Source organism: Crassostrea angulata, chromosome 3 (assembly GCF_025612915.1).
Source record: "Crassostrea angulata isolate pt1a10 chromosome 3, ASM2561291v2, whole genome shotgun sequence".
NCBI classification, from domain to species: Eukaryota; Metazoa; Mollusca; class Bivalvia; order Ostreida; family Ostreidae; genus Magallana; species Magallana angulata.
This window is the reverse complement of record NC_069113.1, coordinates 1,234,241-1,260,897: the sequence shown is the minus strand read 5'-3', so window position 1 is coordinate 1,260,897 and position 26,657 is coordinate 1,234,241. Positions and strand designations below refer to the sequence as shown.

General features: G+C 33.3%; 1 protein-coding gene across 1 annotated transcript; it reads left to right on the top strand.

Annotated features, from left to right (window-relative positions):
• The first annotated feature begins 40 nt into the window (after positions 1-40).
• On the top strand, positions 41-26,057 carry LOC128176350 (uncharacterized). Its single transcript, XM_052842608.1, has 25 exons — positions 41-125; positions 2,310-2,372; positions 2,683-2,786; positions 3,308-3,424; positions 3,744-3,965; positions 4,392-4,815; positions 9,195-9,229; positions 9,325-9,842; positions 12,997-13,151; positions 13,261-13,313; positions 14,952-15,032; positions 15,957-16,085; positions 16,763-16,858; positions 18,044-18,133; positions 19,839-19,954; positions 20,037-20,132; positions 20,614-20,685; positions 20,850-20,957; positions 21,056-21,200; positions 21,666-21,809; positions 22,820-22,926; positions 23,202-23,272; positions 23,377-23,411; positions 24,607-24,709; positions 25,840-26,057. Exons 2-25 carry the CDS (start codon positions 2,356-2,358, stop codon positions 25,841-25,843), a joined length of 3,042 nt encoding a protein of 1,013 aa, XP_052698568.1. The 5' UTR covers positions 41-125; positions 2,310-2,355; the 3' UTR covers positions 25,844-26,057.
• The last annotated feature ends 600 nt before the right edge of the window (positions 26,058-26,657 follow it).

Below are 26,657 nucleotides of genomic sequence, written 5' to 3'. Positions count from 1 at the left end.
AAATAAGGTTTCCTTTCAACTTTCGGTTTCTATATATAACGTTGTACACACACGTTAACTGCTGTTGGATGGAATCCCATCAAGAATGATCGGATGTACACTTACTTGATGCGTCCTGTAGTAGGGTATGTAGGTATTTTAATAGAGAAGACAAGTAAAATGTTGAGGTGATGAAAACCCTGCAAGGATAGAAACCATCTAAGGATAGTAACCATCTGGTTACTTTGAAGTTGTTTACATTAAAAATAGAGCGCTCCGAACCGAAACCAAAATATGGAAAGATCAAGGTGTTCTATGTTTAATTAAGGGATATCGAACAATTTTGAATCATTTTGAATTAGTTAAATATGTATTGCTAGAAAACAACGAAAGTGAAATGATCCAAATTCACATGATTGACAATATATATATATTAGAAGCTGGTCATTTTGCGCATTAAATTTTTTTGAGGAGTTATCTTCACATGATGAAAAAAAGAAAAAAGTTATTTTTGTCCAAATACCTACGGTAAATGTTTCATTTTATTTCATATTTTAATAAAGAGAAAGCTTATGCATACATTCACCAAAAGATTTGTATGAATTTCAAGTTGCCCTTAGACTTCAATGTAAAATTTAAGGTACAATTAATTGTAAAATAAACAAAATTAAAAGATTCCTTTGGTGGATTATTTTTATTTGATAACAACTTCAAAATGATATCATGGTCAACAATATCAGACCAATCATTTATTTGTCATATAATGTGGTTGTTATACATTGAATACTTTAAAATGATATATACATGTACCACTATATACACTTATCCTCATTGATTGTTATTCATTTTGTCAAACCCACACTCATCCTTGTTGTTTGCAGGTATTCATTTTGTTTAACCCACACTCATCCATGTTGTTTGGTATTCATTTTGTCTAACCCACATTCATCTACATTGTTTGTATTTGTTTTTTCTAATCCACTTTAATCCACTGTATGTCACCCCTGCGAATGTGTTCGGAATGTTTTCTTTATCATTGCTAAGTATATAATAAATCCAGAGGTGCTCGAATGAAAGTTCATGAGACTTCACTGAGATTTGTTCAGCTCCTGTGAAATTTCGAGCGGAAGTAAATGTGTTTGGTTAATATTCTCAAAATACCTAAGAACTGATCGTTTTTCATATCATATCCTACTTTGATTTATGTTAAAACATGAAAATCATTTAAAATGTATGTTTTATTTGTTTTATTTCACCATCTAGTGGTTATTTAAATTAAACGATGATATTCAGAACAGAGTTATCGTTGGTGTTCAATCATGTGTAGAGTGGTTGAAAATATAATTGGGTTGCTTAATAAAATCATAGCCATGTTTGATGCTTGTTGTGTGCATTACCAGGTTTAAAAAAAAATGATGGGTGTCTGTTTTGCATAAAAACTTAGTATATCGAACCATTTTCATGGAACATTCTGCATAAAATAGTATAGTCTGTTTCACTATTGATGCTATTACTAGATCAGGTGCGGATCAAAAATAAACCCTTAGGGGAATCTCTACTAAGTCTGTTAATTGTTGCTACAGCAGAAGAAACTATTTTTTGTATTGTTACATTTATTTCTAGAACACATTTTATCCACCAATTAATGAAGATAAAGTTTAAAATCGATAAACGTTTAGATTTTATATTTGACTACAAGTACCTAGATTCTATGAAATAGACTACAAACACGAGGCACGATTTTTACTGCGAAACTTGAAGGGTCAAATATAACCACGTGGTCTAAAATTTAAATGACAATAACATTCGCAAGGGTATATGTGCATGGTATTCACTTTGTCCAAACCAGTTACTCATTTACTCTGTTTAAAATTCATTCCGTCAAATTCACACTTATCCATCGTGTTTGATTTTGATATTAATTTTGTCTAAAACTCACTATCTACACTTTTTGGTATTAATTTTATCTTATCCACACACATCCACTGTTTGGTATATATTTGTATAATATACACTTATCCACTCCGTTTGGTATTCATTCGGTCTTATCCAGACACACCCACTCTTTGTGGTATTCATCTTGTCTAATCCACACTCATCCACTCTGTTTGGTATTCATTTTATCTTATCCACACATATATCCACTGTTTGGTGTATATTTTGTCTAATCCATAATCATCCACTTTGATTGGTATTAGTTGGCACATGATATACTTGTATATATACAATTAAACCACTTTAGTGTAATTCATTTGATTTGAACCACACTCACTTATAATTACTCTAATTACGCTTATGATTACATATTTTTTATTATTCATCTTTGACAGGTACCCCTATTCATCCTTCACCTAATTTTATGAAAACAACTTTAAAATGGACGATGAACAAAGGTAAGTGATCAGTGAATTTAAGTGATGAGAAAATATTTTTTACAGCTCTATAATTACAAGCTACATTACACTGTCTCTTCAATTCAACAAAGGTAAAATTTTATGATTTGTTTTAATCTTGCTGATTTATTTCATACTGTAGGAAAACATGTATTAGAATTTCAAATTTGATGAAAGACTTTTACCTTGCGATAAATGACAGCGATTGTGATAAGTTTAATTTTTGGAAAAAATGGTTAATCATGAACATAGCAATTTTAAAACCATTGTGTAAATTTGCCAATTTACATGCATATGTAATATCATTCAGTTCTAGCACAGTGAACATTCAGGCAGAAGGAGGCTCTCTGTTGTCAGGAAGAGATACAGTGACCATAGACCAGCCACAGGGAATGCAGCTACCGGAAGTCACAAGTCAGTTTTATTGTCAACTTATGGAGGCTGGACGGTCAACAAATTAGCCTTGAAGTTTTATCCACTGAATAAGATATTGTCCAAAACCAAAAAACTTTATTTCGTAAATGACTATGATATAGAGTCAAAGGCCTTTTCAAAGTCAATGAGAACCGGAAGACCTGGAATTTCGTGTATCTCTGTGTGGGATGTCGCGCACTCATCATTAAAATTGTAAACACAATTTATTCATCAATAACTATATCATTTGTAAAGAAAAGTTTGTGATATTTTAATTAGCTCATTTTTTCAATCTTTATATCAAAGCTCTTTTTCTAGAGGAGATAAGTATAGTCTAAAAATATTCACAATTACCCTCCAACCCTCTTGATAATATCAGATGGTGTTTTTGTGTGAACAGCTTAGTCACTGTCCATCATGCAGTGTATCATTGCTCCATGGTCCTCAAAGGAACAGTGTGCCAGGGGTCCTGGGTTTGAGTCCTAAAGAACCCTTCTTGACCTCTTTCTTTGTGTTTTCAGTGTCAGGGGATTACAGTAGGCAGCCTACCTTCAGCAATGTCAACATAGAGTCCTCTGATGCTAATGTTTCATTGGCCGACCAGAAAGCAGTTCTCGTCAACATTCGGCCTCCAGAAGGTTAAAAACTTCTTCCCATGGTTTACATCTATAGTTTAAAGTAAAGTTTCATAACTGGGCTCAACTTTTGCATTTGATGTTGATGCTGATGTGGCAAAAACTTTACAAATTTTTAGTTAAAAAAAAGGTGCTGTGAATGGAAATCTAAGGGCTTTAATTATATGTTATATAATATGCAAGTTATACTATATGTTATCAAAGACGGCACAGAAGTTAATGGTTATCATTATATTGTATGTCACTAACTTTAATTATTCTGGCCTGATATTTTCACTAATACTAGGGTTTTGAGAAGTAATTTCCTTTTTTACCTTTTCAGGGGCCCAAAGTTCAACTACAGACAGCCTCCTCCCAACAGACGTGAGTTTCCTCCCTTCCCTTGTTAGTGTGACAGGGGGTACATCATCAGGAGACACAAATCTTCACTTCTTTGTTCATGAGCAAGGGAAGTACATTCAGATAGGCCAGTGTTGTGTGATTGTTGAGATGCATGTCAACGACCAAACAATGGAGAGACTCAAAGCCCAGGGCACCTTAGAAGGTCAGAACCACTGTCCTCCCAGGTTACCCTTTCCATCACTTTTAACAATTCTTAGTGAAAATACACTTACCTGTCAAAGTATTACATACCTTTGAAATTGATATAAGGGAAAACCTCCAATACTTTTTCATTCACACATCATTTTCTTTTAAACCCCAAAAAATTGACAAGAATGAAAGCAGATTTCTTTTGGAGATTTATAAATGGATGCTTGCTTAAAACAAATTTTGTGAGTTGATTTTAAAATCCACTTCTCAATGTAATTACTCACAGTGATAGTGGAGTGGACCTGTGAACTCATTAGATTAATAAATCTGGACTAATATAATGTATCTGATACACCTTGGTCTAAGAAACAAAGCACTAATTTTTTTTGCCTTTTGGCTAATATTCAATAGTAACAGGTTTTTGTTTACTTAATTTTAGTTGAGTCACAAAATGGTGCCTCTCTGGTGACAGTGAGGTGGAGAGGCCTTGAGTTAGATGAGGCAGAACTGAGGACCAACATTAAAGTCCAGCTGACAGAGAAACTCCTTGACCTTGAGAGAGCGATCCCTCAGGATTTGATGGCCAACCAGTGCAACAAGTGTCAGCAGCTTGTGACCTTTCTCCTGAGAGAATTCAGGGGTTACTTATCAAACATCTCACTTGGGTGCATTCAGCTCACATTGTTCTTTAGCAACAGAGAAGACTTTCAGAGAGGCAGATCTTCTGAGGTGATCTCTAAGATCCAAAAGTTCCTTGATGGCCTACTGTTGACAGACAGAGTAAATGAAGCCAGATTCAAAGTGACAGTCTTGGAGAAAGGCGATGAAGTAGCCGACCCTATGGATACCACAATCTACAGCAGGTTATGACCTTGGTCAAAAAATCCCATTTTTAAGCAGATTTATAAGCTTGTTTTTTTTGCTTTTTTTCTTCCATGCTTTAATTAAGGTCTTCCGTTTTCCAATGGAAGACCTTATTGTTTTCGTTCTGTTTCTTTTTTCCCATTATTATTTTTTTTTTTCCTTAGAAAATTTGTGCAGGCGATTTCTCGGGAATGGCTCAGCCGATTTTCATGAAACTTTTAGATCTAATAGATATTAATCCGAACTTAATATCCATTTTTAGCACACCTGAGCTGAAAGCTCAAGTGAGCTATTCTGATCACATTTTGTCTGTTGTCCGTCTGTCCGTCTGTCTGTCCGTCCGTCTGTCCGTCTGTCTGTAACATTCTCACATTTTGAACATCTCAAGAACTACTGGGCCAATTTCAACCAAACTTGGCACAAAGCTTTCTTAGCCTAAGGGGATTCAAAGTTGTGAAAATTAAGGACCACGCCCTTTTACAAAGGGAGATGATTTGGAATTTATGAAAATTTTCGCGAAATTTTAAAAAATCTTCTTCTCATTAACCATATTACCAGGAAAGCTGAAACTTGTGTGGAAGTATCCTCAGGTAGTTGTGAAAATCATGACCACTGGGGGTAGGGTGGAGCCACAATTGGGGGGGGGGGGTCGAAGTTTAACATATGGATATATAGAGTAAATCTTTAAAAATCTTCTTCTCAGAAACTAATCAGCCAGGAAAGCTGAAACTTGTGTGAAAGCATCCTCAGGTAGTGTAAATACAATGATGTGAATATCATGACCCCTTGGGGTAGGGTGGGGCCCAAATGGGGGATCAAAATTTTACAAAGGAGTATATAGAGTAAATCTTTAAAAATCTTCTTCTCATAAACTAATCAGCCAGGAAAGCTGAAACTTGTATGGAAGCATCCTCAAGTAGTGTAGATACAAAGTGGTGAAAATCATGACCCCTGGGGGTAGGGTGGGGCCCAAAGGGGGGTCAAAATTTTACATAGGAATATACAGAGTAAATCTTTAAAAATCTTCTTCTCAAAAACTAGAAGTCCAAAAATTTGATGCTCAATATCTCAAAATGGAGGAAAATTTTGAAAAGCAATATTGAACAAAAGATGCTCAAAATATTGAGCTTAACAATTTGCAACCATAATTTCTTTGTTATGCAGTCCCTAAAAGGAGTTGCAGGGTCGGCCCCTAAAACGACCCTCTCAAGATTTCTCGAGAACGGTACAAAATTTGTAAACACTTGTTGAACAAAATGTGTTTGAATTGATTAGAGCTTTCATTTGAAATCATGAAAAAAGGGCTGGCCCTTCAAATAAGGGGCTGAGGGGGCTCTAAAGTCTTTTAATGATAACTTTTTACCGTGAAATATTTTGTGATATGTTATAGAAGCAATTATGTTCATTCTAAGGTTATTTACCTTCACATGGCAATCATTTACTCCTATGTTACATAATTAGGGGATTTAAGGGGCCAGAAGTCCAAAAATTTGATGCTCAATATCTCAAAATGGAGGAAAATTTTGAAAAGCAATATTGAACAAAAGATGCTCAAAACATTGAGCTTAACAATCTGCAACCATAATTTCTTTGTTATGCTGTCCTTAAAAGGTGTTACAGGGTCGGCCCCTGAAACGACCCTCTCAAGATATCTCGAGAACGGTACAAAATATCTAAACACTTGTTGAACAAAATGTGTTTGAATTGACAAGAACATTCCTATGAAATCAAGAAAATGGGACTGGCCCTTCAAATAAGGGGCTGAGGGGGCTCTAAAGTCTTTTAATGATAACTTTTTACCGTGAAATATTTTGTGATACGTTGTAGAGCCAATTATGTTCATTCTAAGGCTATTTACCTATACATGGTAATCATTTACTCTTATGTTATGTAATTAGGGATTTTAAGGGGCCAGAAGTCCAACACTTTGATCTTCAATATCTCGATATAGAGGAAAATTACGGAAAGCAGTATTTAACAAAAGATGCTAAAAACAATGTGCTTAACAATGTACAACCATATTTTGTTTGTTATCTGGACCCTAGAAAGAGTTTTAGGACCGGATATCAAAACGATTTTTCCCAGATATCTCAAAAAAGGTAACCAATTTCTAAACACTTATTAGCGGTACACAAAAATACCTTTTAATCAAAATGAATGAAAATGAGCTGATCCTTCAAATAAGGGACACCAAAGGGATAGATAGTCTTTCACCCATTACACTCATAGATTCCGCCTCCTTTACCGGATAAGTTTCGTTGACGAAGATCAAGAGTAAGGTCATTCCTTATTCTAAAAATCGGAGGGAAGACCTCCTCGTTGCTCGCAACGAGATCGTGTCTAGTTATTTTTCTTTTTTTTTCTTACAAATTTTGTGTACGCGATTTCTCGGAAACTGCTCGACCGATTTACACGAAACTTTCAGATTTGATAGATAGTGATCTGAACCTTATTGGAAATTTTTTTTACTGATGACGTCACTTCCGGTTTTGATTTATTTACAATTTAACGATTTTCAGAGGGTCGGCTTGTCCAGGGGTAAACTCCTAAACGGTTTAAGATATTGAGTTCAAAATTTCAGGGATTGTAGACAAAAGGTTGTAGATCTGACATGTGGTATATTTATTTTCCTGTGACCAAAAGCGCTGAAGCCCGCCTGAGCTCGAAAATTACGGTTAAAAAAGAGTCGTGATTTTTCGTGGTTTTCTTTCAATATCTCTTTCCTCGATAGTATTTTGTTGTAACATGTAGAACAAAAAATCTTTATATTGTTAAGAGCTTTCATTTGAAATCATGAAAAAGGGGCTGGCCCTTCAAATAAGGGGCTGAGGGGGCTCTAAAGTCTTTTAATGATAACTTTTTACTGTGAAATATTTTGTGATACGTTATAGAAGCAATTATGGTCATTCTAACGTTATTCACCTATACATGGCAATCATTTACTCCTATCTTACGTAATTAGGGATTTTAAGGGGCCAGAAGTCCAAAACTTTGATCCTCAATATCTTAAAATGGAGGAAAATTTTGATAAACAATATTGAACAAAAGATGCTCAAAATCTTGAGCTTAACAATGTACAACCATTTATTCTTTGTTATGCGGTCCTTAAAGGGAGTTCCAGGGTCGGCCCCTAAAACGACCCTTAAAAGATATCTCGAGAACGGTACAAAATTTGTAATTACTTGTTGAACAAAATGTGTTTGAATTGACAAGAACTTTCATTTGCAATCAAGAAAATAGGGCTGGCGCTTCAAATAAGGGGCTGAGGGGGCTCTAAAGTCTTTTCATGATAACTTTTTACTGTGAAATATTTTGTGATACGTTATAAAAGCAATTATGTTCATTCTAAGGTTATTTACCTACACATGGCAATCATTTCCTCCTATCTTACGTCATTAGGGATTTTAAGGGGCCAGAAGTCCAAAAATTTGATCCTCAATATCTCAAAATGGAGGAACATTTTGAAAAGCAATATTGAACAAAAGATGCTCAAAATATTGAGCTTAACAATCTGCAACTATAATTTCTTTGTTATGCGGTCCTTAAAGGGAGTTACAGGGTCGGCCCCTAAAACGACCCTTTCAAGATATCTCGAGAACGGTACAAAGTTTGTAATTACTTGTTGAACAAAATGTGTTTGAATTGATTAGATCAAGAAAATAGGGCTGGCGCTTCAAATAAGGGGCTGAGGGGGCTCTAAAGTCTTTTCATGATAACTTTTTACTGTGAAATATTTTGTGATTCGTTATAGAAGCAATTATGTTCATTCTAAGGTTAGTCACCTATACATGGCAATTATTTACTCCTATGTTATGTAATTAGGGATTTTAAGGGGCCAAAAGTCCATCACTTTGATCCTCAATATCTCGAAATAGAGGAAAGTTCTGGAAAGCAGTATTTAACAAAAGATGCTCAAAATAATGTGCTCAACAATGAACAACCATATATTGTTTGTTATCTGGATCCTAAAATAAGTTTTAGGACCGGATATCAAAACGATTTTTCCCAGATATCTCAAAAACGGTAACCAACCAACACTTATAAGCGGTACACAAAAATACCTTTTAACTAAAATGAATTAAAAGGAGCTGATCCTTCAAATAAGGGACACCAAAGGGATAGATAGTCTTTCATCCATTACTCTTAGACCCCGCCTCCTTTTCCTGATACGTTTCGTTGACGAAGATCAAGAGTAAGGTCATTCCATATTCTGAAAATCGGACGGAAGACCTCCTCGTTGCTCGCAACGAGATCGTGTCTAGTTATTTCTATTATTACCAATCAATACAATAGCTATTGTATTTATAAGCTTGTTAATTACATGTACATGTATACTGTTGCAGTGTATGTAAATAAATATAATAGGTATTTTTTTTAGAGTGCAAAAAAAGACATTTTCTGAGAATTTAGGTGGTAAGTTATTTGGGTTATATATTATTCACCATTTGATTTGCCTTGTTCTAAGTAACCTTTCACTGTATACATAATTGTTGCACTTTTATATGAAGAACCCGGCAATATGACTAGTAGTCAGCCAGGAGAGATGTTGACAAAGGGCCAGTTTACCCACCAGATTAGTCAAATGAAGCAGTCCATTACAGAGGAGTTGAATCTGTTCCACCAGGCATTTCGCCAGGAGCAGGCCCAGATTTTACGTGATGCCATGAAAGAAGTGCTGCCAGAAATGGAGCAGCGAATTATTGAAAATATTTCTTCTAAACTTGACGCTAGTAAAGAAATAACAACACCTGAATCAGATAGTGAGTCTGGCAAACAATCTCCTGGCTTTTCAAAACAAATGTCACCAAGATGGACACCAACACAACCTTTCTATCACACAACAGAATTGCCTGATTCCGTATTTATGCTTGGAGAAGAACCAGCCACTGTGGGTAGAAAACAAACCACTGGATTCTTTCCAATAAAGCCAAGTGTGGGAAAAAAGTTATACACAAAAATGTCACATGGTGGATCCTGGAAACAAACTCAAGACTTGGCAATAAGTTCGTCAGAGGGGTCTCATTTAGTAAGTTATTATGTTTTTATTTAAAATGTGTCCATGCATGTTTTAGAAAGACTAAAACAGTGTAAAAGAATATAAGTTAAAGAAGTGAAACAATAAACTGTTACTTCCAGAAAAGAATTTAGATAAAACCATAGGGAAGTTTATGTTCATGTAACAATAAGAGTATAGACAACTGAAACAAACTACAATATGGTGCTCTACAAAATTTAGCACAAATGCACTATGTGCTAAAATTAGTAGAGTGCCAGCGATTTTCCACAACTCAAACTTTTAATGTTTGTAAACTATTACTTCACAATACACTTCAAGTGCATGCTCACATTTTTTTTTGAACTGTAAATGAAATTTTTATGTACACAAATTTACACGGGTTAACAGTTCTGCCAAATAAACAGGGATTTACTTACTACACTTAATTGCTTTTCAGTACACATCATTAACATTAGCATTAGCACCTTCAAATTGAGTTTTTTTCCATGTCAATTCTCTTTAGCTCCTGAAAGTGAAAATTTAATCAAGAATAGACCTCCAATGACAATACATGATGTTCACTGCAAAAATGTGTATGCACCAAATTTTTCTCATTAAACATACAGTATTTATATGTACATGGTCTTTAACATTATCCTTAAACATTACTAGCTCACCTGAGCCATAGGCTCAAGTGAGCTTTTCTGATCATAATTGTCCGTTGTCTGTCGTCGTCGTCGTTGTCGTCGTCGTTGTTGTTGTCGTCGTCGTTGTTGTAAACTTTTCACATTTTCATCTTCTTCTCAAGAACCACTGGGCAGATTTCAACTAAATTTGGCACAAAGCACCACTAGGTGAAGGGGATTCAAGTTTGTCCACGCCCTCTTTCAAGGGGAGATAATTGAGAATTATTGAAAATTTATTAGTATTTTTCAAAAATCTTCTCAAACACTATTCGGCCTGAAAAGCTTAAACTTGTGTGTAGGCATCATCAGGTAGTGTAGATTTAAGTTTGTTCAAATCATGGTCCCCGAGGGTAGGGTGGGGCCACAATTGGGGGATCAAATTTTACATAGGAATATATGGAGAAAATCTAAAAATCTTCTTCTCAAAAACTATCAGGCCAGAAACGCTCAAATTAAAATGGGAGCATCCTCAGGTAGTGTAGATTTAAGTTTGTTCAAATCATGGTCCCCGGGGGTAGGGTAGGGCCACAATTGGGGGATCAAGTTTTACATAGGAATATATGGAGAAAATCTAAAAATCTTCTTCTCGAGAACTATCAGGCCAGAAAAGCTCAAATTAAATGGGAGCATCCTCAGGTAGTGTAGATTTAAGTTTGTTCAAATCATGGTCCCCGGGGGTAGGGTAGGGCCACAATTGGAGAATCAAGTTTTACATAGGAATATATGGAGAAAATCTAAAAATCTTCTTCTCAAAAACTATTAGGTCAGAAAAGCTCAAATTAAAATGTAAGCATCCTCAGATAGTGTAGATTTAAGTTTGTTCAAATCATGGTCCCCGGGGGTAGTGTGGGGCCACAATAGGGGGATCATGTTCAACATAGAAATATATAGAGAAAATCTTTAAAAATCTTCTTCTCGAAAACTATCAGGCCAGAAAAGCTCAAATTAAAATGGGAGCATCCTCAGGTAGTGTAGATTTAAGTTTGTTCAAATCATGATCCCCGGGGGTAGGGTAGGGCCACAATTGGGGAATCAAGTTTTACATAGGAATATATAGAGAAAATCTTTAAAAATCTTCTTCTCAAAAACTATTAGGTCAGAAAAGCTCAAATTAAAATGTAAGCATCCTCAGATAGTGTAGATTTAAGTTTGTTCAAATCATGGTCCCCGGGGGTAGTGTGGGGCCATAATTGGGGGATCAATATTTACATAGGAATATATAGAGAAAATCTTTAAAAATCTTCTTCTCAAAAACTATTAAACCAGGAAAACTCAAATTTGAGTGGAAGCATCCTCAGATAGTGTAAATTCAAGTTTGTTAAAATCATGGTCCCCGGAGGTAGGGTGGGGCCACAATTGAGGGATAAATTTTTATATAGGAATATATAGAGAAAATCTTTTTAAAAATTTCTTTTAAAAACTATTTGGCCAAGAAAGCTCAGCTTTGAGTGGAAGCATCTTCAGATAATGTAGATTCACGTTTGTTCAAATCATGGTCCCTGGGGGTAGGGCGGGGCCACAATTGGGGGATACATTTTTATATATAGAGAAAATTTTTAAAAGTCTTCTTCTCAAAACTTTTAGGCCAGGAAAGCCCAAATTTGAGTGGAAGCATCCCCAGATCATATAGATTCAAGTTTGTTTAAATAATAGTCCGGGGGTAGGGTGAGGCCACAATGGGGGATTAATTTTTATTTAGGAATATATAAAGAAAATCTTTAAACATCTTCTTTTGAAAGACTATTTGGCCAGAAAAGCTTAAACTTGTGTAGAGGCATCCTCGGGTAGTGTTAATTCAAGTTTGCCAAATCATAGTCCCTAGTGGTAGGGCGGGACCGACTGCTGGCGGTTTGAATTTTTACATAGGAATATATAGAGAAAATCTTTAAAAATATTCTGGGAAAGTTTTGGGCCAAAACTCAGTACTTTGTGTGAACGCACAGATTATGCAGATTTAAGTTTGATGAAACCATGATTCCCTAGAGAAAAGTGGGGCCACGAAATGGGGGGGGGGGGGGGGTATATAGGAATAGAGAAAAAATTTCTTACAGGTACAACAACAAAAGGGGCTTGGTGTTTACCAAAAAAAAAAGAGGTGGATAAAATTGGCAGATTTTCATTTTTTTTAGCAAGATCTACTGTACTCAGTTGTCAAGATATTTTGATACTGTAATGCTAATTTGATCAGAATTAAGGCAATTGTTGCTCAGGTGAGCGATGTGGCCCCTGGGCCTCTTGTTATTGGTGAGATTGAAAAATGGCATTGATTACTACTTTCATTCATACATGTTTAAAATATTATTTTTTCAAAATGACAAAACTAAGATGATACCTACTTTAGGTATCCAATACTCCAAACAGAAGCAAATTCTTTGCAATTTAGAGTATAATTCATACAAAACACCACTAATTGTATTGATTTAATGATGAAAATTAACTGTGTTTGCATGAGTTAATTAGTATTACACTATAACATCAATTACATCTATTTATTTAAGGAATCCAGAGAAGATATTTCTGATGATGAAGAAATAAGTGATTTAGTGAGCTTTGTACAGTCCAAAGTGAAGATATCTCACCGAGAGGTCAAGGTCAGGCAAAGGTCACAACCCCTAGATTTCTCACACTTGTTCAACGCAATTCATGGAAGGAGGTACTAAGACATTTTTGAAAACAGATTTGCAATGAATTTGTCAGACAACTTCAAGGTCAATCAGACAAAGAGGAATCATTTTTTAGTTATATTTAAATTGGTTTTTCAGAACTGAAAACGGAATGGAGAAATTAGAAGTATGTCAGGAACCTAAAATAACTGGTATGATCATATATTAATGTCTATATCACAAATACCAATCGCAACTTCTCGGCCTTTCCGACAGGCTCGGAAAAACACCTCGACTGTATTACCTAGGCATCCATGACAACCTGAAAGGCCGGAGAAGTTGCGATTGTCACAAATACATGTATATTTAATTACAAAGTTGAAAAATCAAGTAATGGGTATATATTACTTAGAGATAATGTTAAATGATATCCTTGCGCAGAAAATGTTTTCAGGAAAAGGGGTCAAGGATATTTAAGTTTGCCAGCAGAGGGGTCTGAAGCATATTTTCAGTATTTTTTTTCTCTTATTTTGTGTGAACAGTATTCATAATCCACTTTTTGATTAAAAAAAAATCAAGGATGATGCTTTCTCTATGGTGGCATATTTGTACAATCGAAATACAAAAAACTTCAAAAAAATAAGTTCAACAGCTGGTATTTTTTGCATAAATTTACAAAAACAAAATACAAAAAACTTCCTATCTTGAAAACTGTAGGAGGAGTTATCCATATAATAGGGGTACCCTATAAGCAATATAATGCAAAAATTACTTATTTCAATAGCTGGTATTTTCGCATTTATCATAATAAAAAGAAAAATCCAAGTAATGTGCACATCTTTGATATATGTACAGACGATCTGCCAAACAAAAACATCCTATCTTGAAAACTGTAGGAGGAGTTATCCTTACAATATCGGGCACCTTATATGTTTTATGCACCCCCCCCCCCCCCAAAAAAACCCCCCCCACAAAAAACCAGCTGGTTTTTTTTGCATTATTGATGAAAATCAAAGTCCAAGTTATATGCACATCTCTGATATATGTACAATTGATCTGCAAAACAAAAACTTCCTATCTTGAAAACTATTGGAGGAATTATCCGTACAATAGGGGTATCTTTTTGGCAGCTGCCCGCTTAAACAAAAGACTATATATGGTTTGAGCCTAAAATGGCCCCCTAAAATGAACATTGTCATTTTACTGTAATTCTTCGTTTTATTTGAAGTTTTTTCATAATTTTCATTTTGATTTTAGTACCCACAATTTAAAAATATGACATCTTAAAGTTTACCTTTTCCCGCCATTTTCTCATTTTTAGCATAAAACGGCTTGTTTTTAGGTAGTTTTTCTTTAAGAAAACATTGAGCGACTGCTTGAAAAAACAAAATATTTTCACCAAAGATGTATCCATCCAATACTTATAAGTGACAAAAAGTTCGTTTTTGTTCAAAGAGTCGCTCTATATTTCCCATTCGAAAAAAGATAAGAAAAATGTCAATTTTTGATTGATTTTGATTAAATTATAAAATTAGCGTCACTTCTGACGTCATATACTGCCAGTGAGTGCATATAAATCAAATAAATAGGTGAAAAACATATTTCATGTCAACTCTTTTATAAAATAACACAACATATTAATGTACCTGAATCATTTTAAAAATAGCGAATTTTGGGGGCCAAATTTGACTAATATCATATATAGTTCTTTATGAATTGAATTATATATAATGTTGAATATCAATTGTTTAATAAATATATCAATCTTAACAAACATGATAGAAATGATCATGTAACATTAGTTATCAACATCAACAGATCAAATATGACTAAAATTTATTTGTTCCTAGAGCTTCACGAATATTTGAAAGAGATCTGGGGAGAGGACTCAATGAAGGTTGTTCAACAAGCCTCGGACATTGCTAATAAAGGTTGGAGAGAATTGTGAAGCATGTTATCAAATTATTTACAGACAAATCTTATGAAAGTAATGCATATATAAAGAAAAAATAATTATTTTATAATTTTATAAAATATGAGTGCTTGTATTGTAGTTTATCTTTGCAATGTTTTTAAAAGTCAGCAAAATTTTTCTATAGATTTTTGGGAGTTGATTTTAATCAACTCTCCTATGCAGTTACTGTGGCAAACCGAAAGTGAAACAGTGTTTGGACCTAAGCACAAATCATCAAGACTTAGATCTTGAAAATAATAGATAAATTCGGTGTACTGCATGCTGTACCATTATTTTTCAAAAAACGTATTTATATATACCTTGAAAATAGTCAGATTTTATATAGTACGAACAATTTTATTGTTTTTTTGTAGTTGTATGTATTCCTACGCCAGAGTTCAATATAGTCTCGTACAACCAGATGCTCGGCTGTCTCCGTAAATCTCCGACACGCAAAGAGTCTCTCTTGGTAGTCGGAGATTAACGGAGACAGCCGAGCGTCTGGTTGAACGAGACTAGAGTTCAATATTGCTTGGATCCAGACATGTAAAATTTTAGAAACATTTCGATTACTGACAGTTTGATGGAATTAATTCTATCTTTAAATGTTACACAACATGATTCATATGGGCCGGGTTTTCTCGAAATTATTGTCGGAAAAGTTTAAGAATTCATATATTAAATATGATTGTGCGTAATTCAAATACAGATTAGAAACTACTTGCCAGGCAAAATGACATATCGTTGATTTTAAAATTGATGATAATCAATAAAATCAACTCCCGACAGTACTTCAGTACTTTGGTTATTTTTAGACTCTGAAGGCAGAGCATATAGTCAAAATTGAAATGCATTTGTGATTCCATTTGGAGCATTTTATTGAAATAATTTTGCATTACAGTTACCTGGCCTCTGGATGATGTTGAGATCTCTGAGAAGTTCTGTACGGTACTGTGTGTTGATTTATCTCACAGTATGGCAGGTCAACCAATCAAAGATCAGGCCACACTTGCCAAAAAAATCATACAGGGTAAACTCTCACTTGTTACCAATAACTAGAACATTTTTAACAAGACCTTGGACTATCGGTAAGACGTAACTAGCTATTTTTTGTGTCAAAACAAGTTAAAAATGACACTGGTTTCAAGTGAAATATACACAAATTGCGTAGTCTTAGCTCAAAAGCCAGACAAAATTGTGTTCATTTCAAAGAGCCATAGCTGAGAGGCCAGCAATGAAATAGTCAGACCTACGTCATATTGTTGCTATTTGACACAACTACCCAAAGTCCAAGCTCTTGTGAAAATGGTTCTAAAGCTCCATTCCAAGGAAACAATGTTATTTTTATACATGTCCTTTTCACATACTGTTTGAAGGATCTAGATATTGTTCATGTTGGTAAAAGCAATAATTTTCAGAATGGGGCAAAATAACATGGCATATTTTATAATTGTTTTCTTCAAAAATTCACTAAATGTATTTTTAATGATAATTTTTTTTCTCTTAGTAACTATGTAATGTACACAGGGAAATATTCGCCCCTGTTTTATTTTGCCCATTTTACCCTCGTTGTAAGCAAGTGAATTTAAGTCTATTAGTAGTGGAATGAATGGCAAAATTACATTGAGAGATATACAAATATAGACAAAGACTGATTTCAGGGTGATTTGTAGCAGCTAATATCCCATTATTTCTTTTAATTTCCAGATTGTTTGGGTCATATTGGCTTGGTTTCTATTGGTTCTGAGACAAAGGTCGAACAAGAACTGACCAAGGACAAAGACACAGCTTTAAAAGTCATTGGTAATTAGTTTAGCCTTCATTGAATCTGTCTACTTAACTGCCCGTACATCCGTCTAATTTAACTTGTCTGAAATTTATTTTCTCTCCTCTCTGTCCAATATGGCTTAAACTTCACCCATAGACTAGAGTGCCTTTGGATTTTTGGTGTGTAGTGGTATTGACCCAAGTTTCTAGATCAAAGGTCATGATTGGTATATAATAAACCATCTCTTTGTATATAACGTTTTCCTGGCTTTTTTAAACGTTTTTTGATATTTTACTTGCCAGGGAAATGTCAGAACCGGTGCCATAACGAGCTTTGGACATTCTGACTGGAAGCGGCAGTCTAGGCTCGATTTTGAATAGATCTATACAGCTTAAAATATAATTTTACTGCGTATTTTAATAATCACACTGATAAACAACAGTGTTGTTGACCTAATTTCTCGCGAGATTTCAAAAATGCTCGAAATCAAAACAATTCTCAACAGTTTAATAGAATGTTTTCAACAGTCTGTTTATGGGATGTAAGGACTTATGAAAGGGATATTAGTGACCAGTAAAATCATCGTTTCATTAATTAGTTGAGAGTGAAACATTTGTTTTAACTCTTTAATTAATATTTAGATTGAGCCGAGTAAGAGGCGGTGAATTTCCAGTTTTCTTAATGGCTCCGGTTCCGACATTTTTCTGGCATGCAAAATATTAAAAGCATTAAAAAAGCTAGGAAAATGTCAGATATTTTGGACTACTCTCTGTAGTATCCTTCTCCAAAAATAAGTTTCTTTCCCCTTTGCCCTATCTGGCTAATACGTGTACCTCACTCAGAGTTGACATGGGTTAATTGCCAGAGTTCAAAGATCTTTACCAAGTTACAAGGTATGAAGTTGTTGCAAAAGAGTATCTCAAAGGTTAGTGTCAAAGCAGATCTATTCAATTTATTGTATACCCATGTTCCCTTCTTCTAATCTGGTTCATACCTCAATCAAAGAATTTTCTGCATAAAGTGTTTGCAGTGACCTAGAACTACGTTTCTAAGTGAAAGGTTAAGGTCAAATCACAGTCGTTTTATACAAGTGCCTTTTATTTTAAGGGAGATTATTCAAAAATTGTTACTGATATCTAGTTCCATATTCATTTATGTAAAAATATCTATGCAAGAATTGTGTACATTTACAGGCATAGAGATATCTTTAACTATTGCAGGTCAATTACATGTTGAACCTTTTCATCAAAGCTCAAGTAGTCCAGTTTTACAGGGACTATTCACAGCTCTGAAGCTCCTACAGGGCAGAGGTAAGGATCCAACTGTTCAATTATTGCAATGCTGGAAGACCTACACTAATCCACACATAAGTTGGGACGCTACACAAAACTTTTATTTTATGGATAATTAAAATGTCATTTATGGAGCATGATTGCGTTGTTCAAAGTAGGATATACATGTATGCCCTTAATTATTTTATATGAATTTTTTTTGCATTTTTTATGAGAAAGTGAAAAATATGTTTAATTACAATTGACACACTGTAGAGTTTAAATTTGGTGGGAATAAATGCATAATATAAATATCTAATAAACCATGACCAGTAATGTCAACGAGATGTTTTAAATATTTTAATAAAAAAATATTTATAAAAATATAAAACATCTTTTGTTCATATTTCCAAACCTATGGATACAATCTTTTAAAGAGACGTGTCTTATGGAGAAGAAATATAAGGCAATCACTTTTTAAAAAGATATTGAATCAAATTGAAGAAATTTTAGAAATATTGGAATAATAGAAATAATAAATATTAGAATAATTCAAAATTTGGCTGATCCCGATTAGAAACAAACTGATCCCGATCTAAATTTCAAAAAATTTAAAATCAACAATATTTCTTTATGTGCAGACAAGAAATCAATTGAATTTTTTATTGTTCTCCTAATTTACAATTCGTATTACAACAAAACATCGTAGTTTTTGGGTGAAATTGTTATATATTTAAATTTTCTATCATTCAAGTTGGGATCAGTTTAATTTTGATCGGGTATGGCTCAATTTTGAAAATTTGCCATATCTCTAAAATTTCGCCTATTTGATTCAATTCCTTTTTTAAAAATGATTGCCTTACATTTCCTTTTTATAGAACTCGTTTCTTTAGAAAATTTATTCAAACGTTTGAAAAATATGAACAAAATATGTTTTTTATTTACATAAATATTTTTTTATTACAACATCTTGTTGACAATGACATTACTGGACATGGTTTATTAGATATTTATATTATGCATTTATTCACATCAAATTTTAAACTCTACTGTGTGTTACTCGCAACCAAAACAGATTTCCCACTTTTCGTAAAAAATACAAAAAAATTGTATAAAAATTAAGGGCATATATCCTTCTTTGAACAAATGATACTCTAATGATCCATGAAATAAAATGTTGGTGTAGCATTCCAATACATTGATACATTGGTGGTGTAACTGAAGTAGTTGGAGTGGTGTTTGATTGTCTTACTATATAATGAGTTATGTCCATGTGTTCAGGATTGGCAGTGAAGGACACGTCATGGCCTCAAGGTCAACACAATGTTGTATTGTTTGTTTCATGTCTAATGAACTACATAAAGTGTATATTTGATACAGAAGCATCTTTAATTAATGCAATACTTGTATACTCCAATAATGGGTCCACAGATGGAATTTGAAATATTTTACTTGAGCCATAGTATTTTTTTTCAGGTGAGAAATGTGGCCCATGAACCCCTTTGTCAAAGTAAAGTTAAACACCATTGGTTTTTGTTACATTTTAACACAGCAACAAAAAAGTAACTCACCATTAGCTAACTTTTCTACTTAGCTTCTTAATTCCAAATTTTCATTCATATTGTCAAAACTGAATGAAAGTAGTAATATTGACATGAAGATGTTCCTGAGTCATTGATTGAGACATGATTGATACATTGTACATTCATTCACAGTATTTATACTTGTATACTTTCATTCACAGTAAGGCCTACAGACTACGGTCCTCACCACACCATGTACCCAAAGGTTGTCATCATTTCCGATGGCCTCTTCAATGACTGCTCCCCAGATTTGGAAGGAAAACAGCCATGTCCGAAGGTAAGGGTAGTGTTTTGTATGCTTACTGATTTTAAGAATCATATGAAAATTTGTATTATTACAACATGTTTTAAAATTACAGACAGACGAGTTGCTGACATCTGTCTTAGAGGTTATGGTTGCTATGGATATTAAAATGCCTATCTACTTTGTCCCAGTCGGAAAGAAACAGGATGTGGTTTGTTATATTTCTAATTTTAACTATGAAGAACAAAATCTGTAATTTTTCATCAATTTTCTTTTTTAAGTTATGACGTACATTATTAAATATTTTTAAGCATTTTTAAGGATTAAATCCACTAAATTGTCAAAATCATTGTGATTTTTTTTTAGAGAAAAAATTGTTATAGGGTATCATTCTTAAGGTGAAAATGCAATTAGAATATATTCTGTTCACGAAAAAACCCCTTTTTTTACTTGAATTTTTGAATTAGAAAAAGAAAATTTAAACTGTTAGTAAAAATTAGTTTCCAAAATGATCATCCCTGCCTTTAACAAATGTTTCATTTCTGGCCCCAAAAACTGAAAAATTTTGACCTACTTGTAATTTTGATAACATCAATAGTGACTTTAAAGCCAGCGTATCACTGATCAAATAAAAAAAAACCTGATATGCCTATTTACTTAAAATATTTAATGGTTACTTTTTTCTGTCACAGACCCATGGATGGTTCAGTAAGCTGTCAGTTGTGGAGGATGTAGACTTTCTTTCTGATTCTGAAGTCAAAGAGGTACTTGTCCATTTTGATCACTTGTCCATTTTGACCACTTTAAAAAACAAAATTCTACTTAAAAAGAATATTCATCAAATGTTGAACTTGATTTTAAACATTTAATATGATTTTAAACAATAAAACTGCACATTTTATGCTTAAATGACAATTGTACATGGCAGATGTCCATTGGGAGAGCAATGAATGTCATCATGTGGCCTCCTCATCCTGAGACCCCTTATAAGTCATGGCAGGCAGTGAAGGAAGAATTTACCCAGAACCATACTAGTGTAAGGAGTCAAATTCACCATAGTCAGTCTATTGTAACAACAGTAACAACACTAAAATAAAGCAGATGAATCACCCACAAAACAATCTTGTGTTGCAGACTATGCTCAAGCAGATTAAATGGAACTTGGCTGAGTACTTCAAACATCCCCCTCCAATTGGAACTCGAGTCAAAATAGCTGAATTAAAAGAACACCAGAGGGGAACAGTATTTTGTCACATTCAAGGTGGAAAAGGAGAACAACGTAAGTTGATCATTCATCAGAATTTGTCCCCTAATAAGTACATGTACGTTCTAGTTAAATTTTTTCCAGTTATTCAATGACATCTTGATTACAAAAGCATTTAAAATAGAAATAGATGAAAATATATTGGTGTCATCAATTCATAATTTTGAAACAAAGTAGAAGATTAAAAAATCCTACCAATTTTTTGCCTAAACTATACATGTATTTAATAGGTGATCAAAAAGTGTTTTTAAAATGCTTAAAATATATTTGAATGCAAGTCCTAGTGCAATCATTTACAAATTAGTTTGTTTTCATGTACATGTATATGCTAGAGAAAGGGTAGGCATGGACATGTTGTTTCATCACTCATTGTAAAACATCTTTTAAAAGTTATACTAAATGTTTCGTGACCAATTAAATTCCACTAATTAACATTGGTGTAAAGTATCAAAATATGTAAATATATATTTGTATTTTTAGCTGAAGAGGTGTTAATTGTCCGGGACTATACAGGGGATATTTTCACATACCTCTGGAGTTTTGATCAGGAAAATGTCTTCTTTTATAAACCCTCTGAAGAATCCCATACCTCAGAATTTCCTGTTGGAACACTGGTCCGCAAAGGTAAGTAATTAATTAATATATCAAATAGCATGATCACCATCTGCAATTTCTGCTGTTTAACTATTCAATATCAGTTAAATACCAGTATATAGGTGCCAAAAATAACCCAATGTTGAGTCAAACTATCCAGAGTGAGGGATACAGTTAATTAACTTTTTTCAAATATTACACAAGCTTTTCAATACCAGTAATGAATTAGATCAAGTTTTTCATTGTATTAAGTCAAGATAACCAGAATCTTTTTATTATCAGTGATAAAAGAAATTAAGTGGATTAATTTGTGAAGTCAAACTATTGAATATCAGCAATAAAAGTGATCAAATAAATTCAACTCTTGAACTGTTTTAGAGGTAATGATGTCGACCAAAGAATATAGTAAAAATTCTAGCATCAGTGATAAAGATAACCCACTGAACCAGTGTGTGATGTCGAACTATTGAAATATCAGTAATAACAGTAATCAAGTATACCAATGTGTGTAACCAAATATCAGCTAAAAAGACAATCACCTTAATCAATCATTTTATATAAAGGTTATCAGGAAGACCTATGTGTAGTCAAACTATCTATATAGGGCAAGGTCATAGCAGTTTTTACCAAAACCTCATGTCCAGACAACATATATATTTTCCCTTCGGCCAAAACAAGCACAGACTTTATCAGGAGACAGTCTGCAGATAAGGGGTTTTCAATGACCTTGAATAAATTTTTTAAGCCAAATGTCTAGGTCAAAGCAGAGCTCTTTGTAAAATCATTGTCCAGATCCTAGTTTTCTATCTTTTGCCATATCTTCCTTATACAATTCCAATAGAGTGCTTATTTGATAAAAGATTTGCAATGATTTTTGAATCCAATGTTATGGTCAAAGCAAATCCTATTAAATGCTTTTCATCCTTAGCTTATGTCCATTATCAAAGCAAGGCCTTTTTAGAAGGTCCCCATCTCAATGATGTCATTATTTATGTCATTTCAAAATAAAAAGTGAAGTCAATAATCAGTATATATTTCAGTTGGAGCAAGTTATGATGACCTAGGTGTGGTGTTTCATACATGTAGTTCTGTAGTACATTATCACATGGCTGAACCGCTCTATCCAAAAGATCCCGACAACTTGAAGGTAGAATCAATTTAATGTTAAACAAGGCTCCTCTGAACAGGGCCCTATATTGATGAATTTTAAGATAACGTTTTAGTGAAAATTTCTGATTTGTTTATATATTTCCAATGATTACAATTGTCTTGAATGATAATGCAATCTATTCCTTTATTTATCAAATGGGGATTTTAAAAAAACATATCATCATATAAGTTTAACTATAGCTAAAAATTTTCTTTGTAATCAATTCTTTCTACATGAAATATATTGACTAATATTGTACTTTTACCCAATAGGTTTCTTGGCGGTCAAAGCTTTCTATTGGAGATTACAGCTATTTTTGTGATGAATATGAACTAAGCCATGCGTGAGTACCATGTCAATAATGGACACGGATTTTAGTTTATATTGTTTGAGAACATTTACGCAAAGTTTTGTTTTCTTGCTTTGACAATTCTTTATTTATTTCAGGGAATCCCCCCTTTTAGATCTAACAGGATTGATAGGTAAAAATTTGAGTTGATTCGTTTTCTATGGTACATGTATTAGAATTCTCATGGTCTGTAATTTTATTGATTTTAAAATTTAAGCATGGTTTGTTATATTCCCTCAGGCAAAGTTTGGGAGTATATTGAAATCACCTTGCCCATCTGTCTTCAGACACTCTCAAACTGTCTTATACATTTGTTGAACCCCATCTGGAAAGTGCACATACAATAATTTTCATTACAGTAAGGGTAAATCAACATTTAAAGCAATATGAGCTGCATATTTTAGAAGTTTATTTTGCTGTCAAAACATGCTTTTTATGATAATTTTGTGTCCACCAAGACTCAAACAAAAATGTATTTAAAGTTTAATTTTCATCAACTGAGAGGGAAAGTGGAATATTATCATTTTATGCATACTGTTTCTTAGAATCAAGTCAATATATTGAGTAGGAAAGTCATTTTGATTTTATTCTGATTTAATTTAGAGAAGTAAAATAAATATTTATTTAATAATTTTAAATTTCTTTGTCTTTTATTCATAATTGTCAAAAAATAATTTTAATTGCTTTAAGTAGGGAAATTACATTTGCCCTATTTAACATTTGAAACGAGTCATACACGGGTGTTAGTCCCATTAAGACAGTTCCAGTAATAATGTTTTAAAGAGAATAAGATATGCAATTGGGAATGATGTTTTCAAGGCTTTAAAGACAACCTTCAACCTATTTTCTAGGTCAATAGTGAAGGCTTTAGTTTTGGACCATGATTTCTTGACTTAATTTTGTTTTGAGACTACCATAAAACTGTCTGTTGTTAAAAAATGTATGATGACTTTGAATCCTGTTTCTATGACAACAATGAAGATCATAGCAGACCTCTGTGCAAAAACTCTTGTCCTTATTTAATTTTTTGCCTCATAGCCCTACCTTCTTTATAATACACACATAGAGTACCTTTTGGATACAGGATGTGCAAAAATTTGGAATTTTTCTAAGTCAGCTAGCTGGAGGTTAAGTCAAAGTCCTTTATTCCATATCATCTTTTTATCCTTAAAGTGGGACCCTTTGAGATGGTCACCATTGGTCTCAATGATGTCTAGTTGCATAATTATTTAAGAGTTTTTACTTTTTATAATTGAAGACATCACCTTTTAAGTTTAAACTTTTTAAAATGTAAAATAAAAGTTTATTTTATCTAAATTGTCATTTAGCTTCAAAAACTGGCGCGTTGAAGTTTTCTCATGATGAGAGAAAAACGAAGGAGCTAGGAGAAATGATCAGGGAGCACGGAAGCAGGACACGTATATTTTTTAGGTAGGTAAATATTCTTAGGCGTTGAATTTATTAATAATACAATTAAAGATATAGGTACATTATGTTTTTTAATTGTTTTATGAAAACAAGATTTCCTCTCTCATTCCAAAAAGCTATATTTAAACAAGTTAGTTAAATGATACGGATTGAATCCTTATATCGTGGTAATTGGTGATAATATTTGAGTGAATTATCTGAATGTAAAATTGTCTGTGGTTTGAAGTTAAAATTAGAGAAGACATAATTCCATAGTGAAGTAATGTGGTACATGAAGTTTCTTTGTTTTACTCATTTTAAGTGTTTACAGTCTACACTAAACGCTTTATTTTATGTAACCAAAACTAGTACGCAACCCTGAAAATGATGAATCAAAGTGTTGAGAGTACTAAAAGCTTGGCCAGTTTGATAATTGATTATATGAGGCAATTGTTTAACCGAGTTTTGATTCAGAGTTAAGCGATGAAACGAAATATTTAATGACAACAACAACGATCAGTACTTTCAAAAAAAAAAATAACATTTTGGGAAAATGAATAGAATGTGTAAAAAAGGGAAATCGTCCTCTGGTTTTCTGCAAATTTAGATTATGTTTATTATGAAAATATCGGTGATTTTTTAATGAAAATATGCATATCCGATGATACAGACTACATTTCATAGTAAATATCCTCTATTTAATTTTCTAAACTAACCAATTTTGTGATTGGCAGTTGTAGACACTACTGTTAACCTTCTTCGTCTCCATGAAATGCAGTTAATGGTGGCAAATCTACATGTTAATTACAATTTTGATAAAGCATAACTAAAATTTCGATCTTCCTGTTGGACAACTGGGTCCCCCTATCTTTTATGTAAAACCGATTTTAAAGATTATTAATTTTAAATGTATTCTTATACTTGAGTTCAAACACTTGTTTTATCAAAATCATATATACAGATCTTAACTTCTTGAAAATTAAATGCATGCATACCAACAACTTGAAAACAAGTTTGCTAAACGCTTTCTAGTACTTTTAGTACTTTGATTTAGTTACTCCATATGTATCGGATGTATCAAATTATTTTTATTCCTATCATATTATCAATGATATTATGTACATTCAATTTGATTTTATTTGAATATTTTACAGGTGATTTCAGAGAAGAATCATTTCATCAGTCAATAAAACCTTGGTATTATGAACTACAGAAGAAATGTCGCATGCCGCATCAGAGAATTCAGATCTTAATGTTTTCTTTTTAACTTTATGTATTTAAAATTTTTAGAGGTTGTATCAGTGATTGTTTATATATTTTAGATTAGAGAATGTATTGTGATGTTAATAAAGTACGATTTGTGATTTTAGCAGGTTTGGAGCAGCATGGTGTTAGGATTGAATTCTATCAAGCAACGCTCGATTCTCCATATATTAATCATTTTGTTTTGAGAATAACACAGTATAATCCACACGGTTTTATTTAGGACTAAATCAGTGTAAAATTGTTACAAATGCTCTTACAAAAGTAAATCATTTTTACACTTTCTATGCATATTTGATATTTGACACTTTTTGCACCACTGGGTATCTGAGGAACTACAAGTTTAGACTAAGTATATTATATTCAACCAACTAACACAACAGCCCCTCCACACACACACACACACACACACACACACACGCCAAACAATGGGTCTTGCTTTACAGGGAAAAAACAAAACTCTACGAATTTTAGGGCTTCGACTTACTTAAAAAGTATGTAAATTATACATAAGAGGGCATTTTAGCCTACTATAGTAGTAAGATAAACAAAAGATCCGTGGTCACAGGGGACTACTGCTTCTAAGATCCGTAAGTATTCTAACGCTCTGTTGACAATGATTGGTAACATTGATAAACAAACTCATCACTTTGTGGAACACTGTCAATTAATAGGTCTATAACAGAACGTGGTTCTTTGTTGAGAGTAA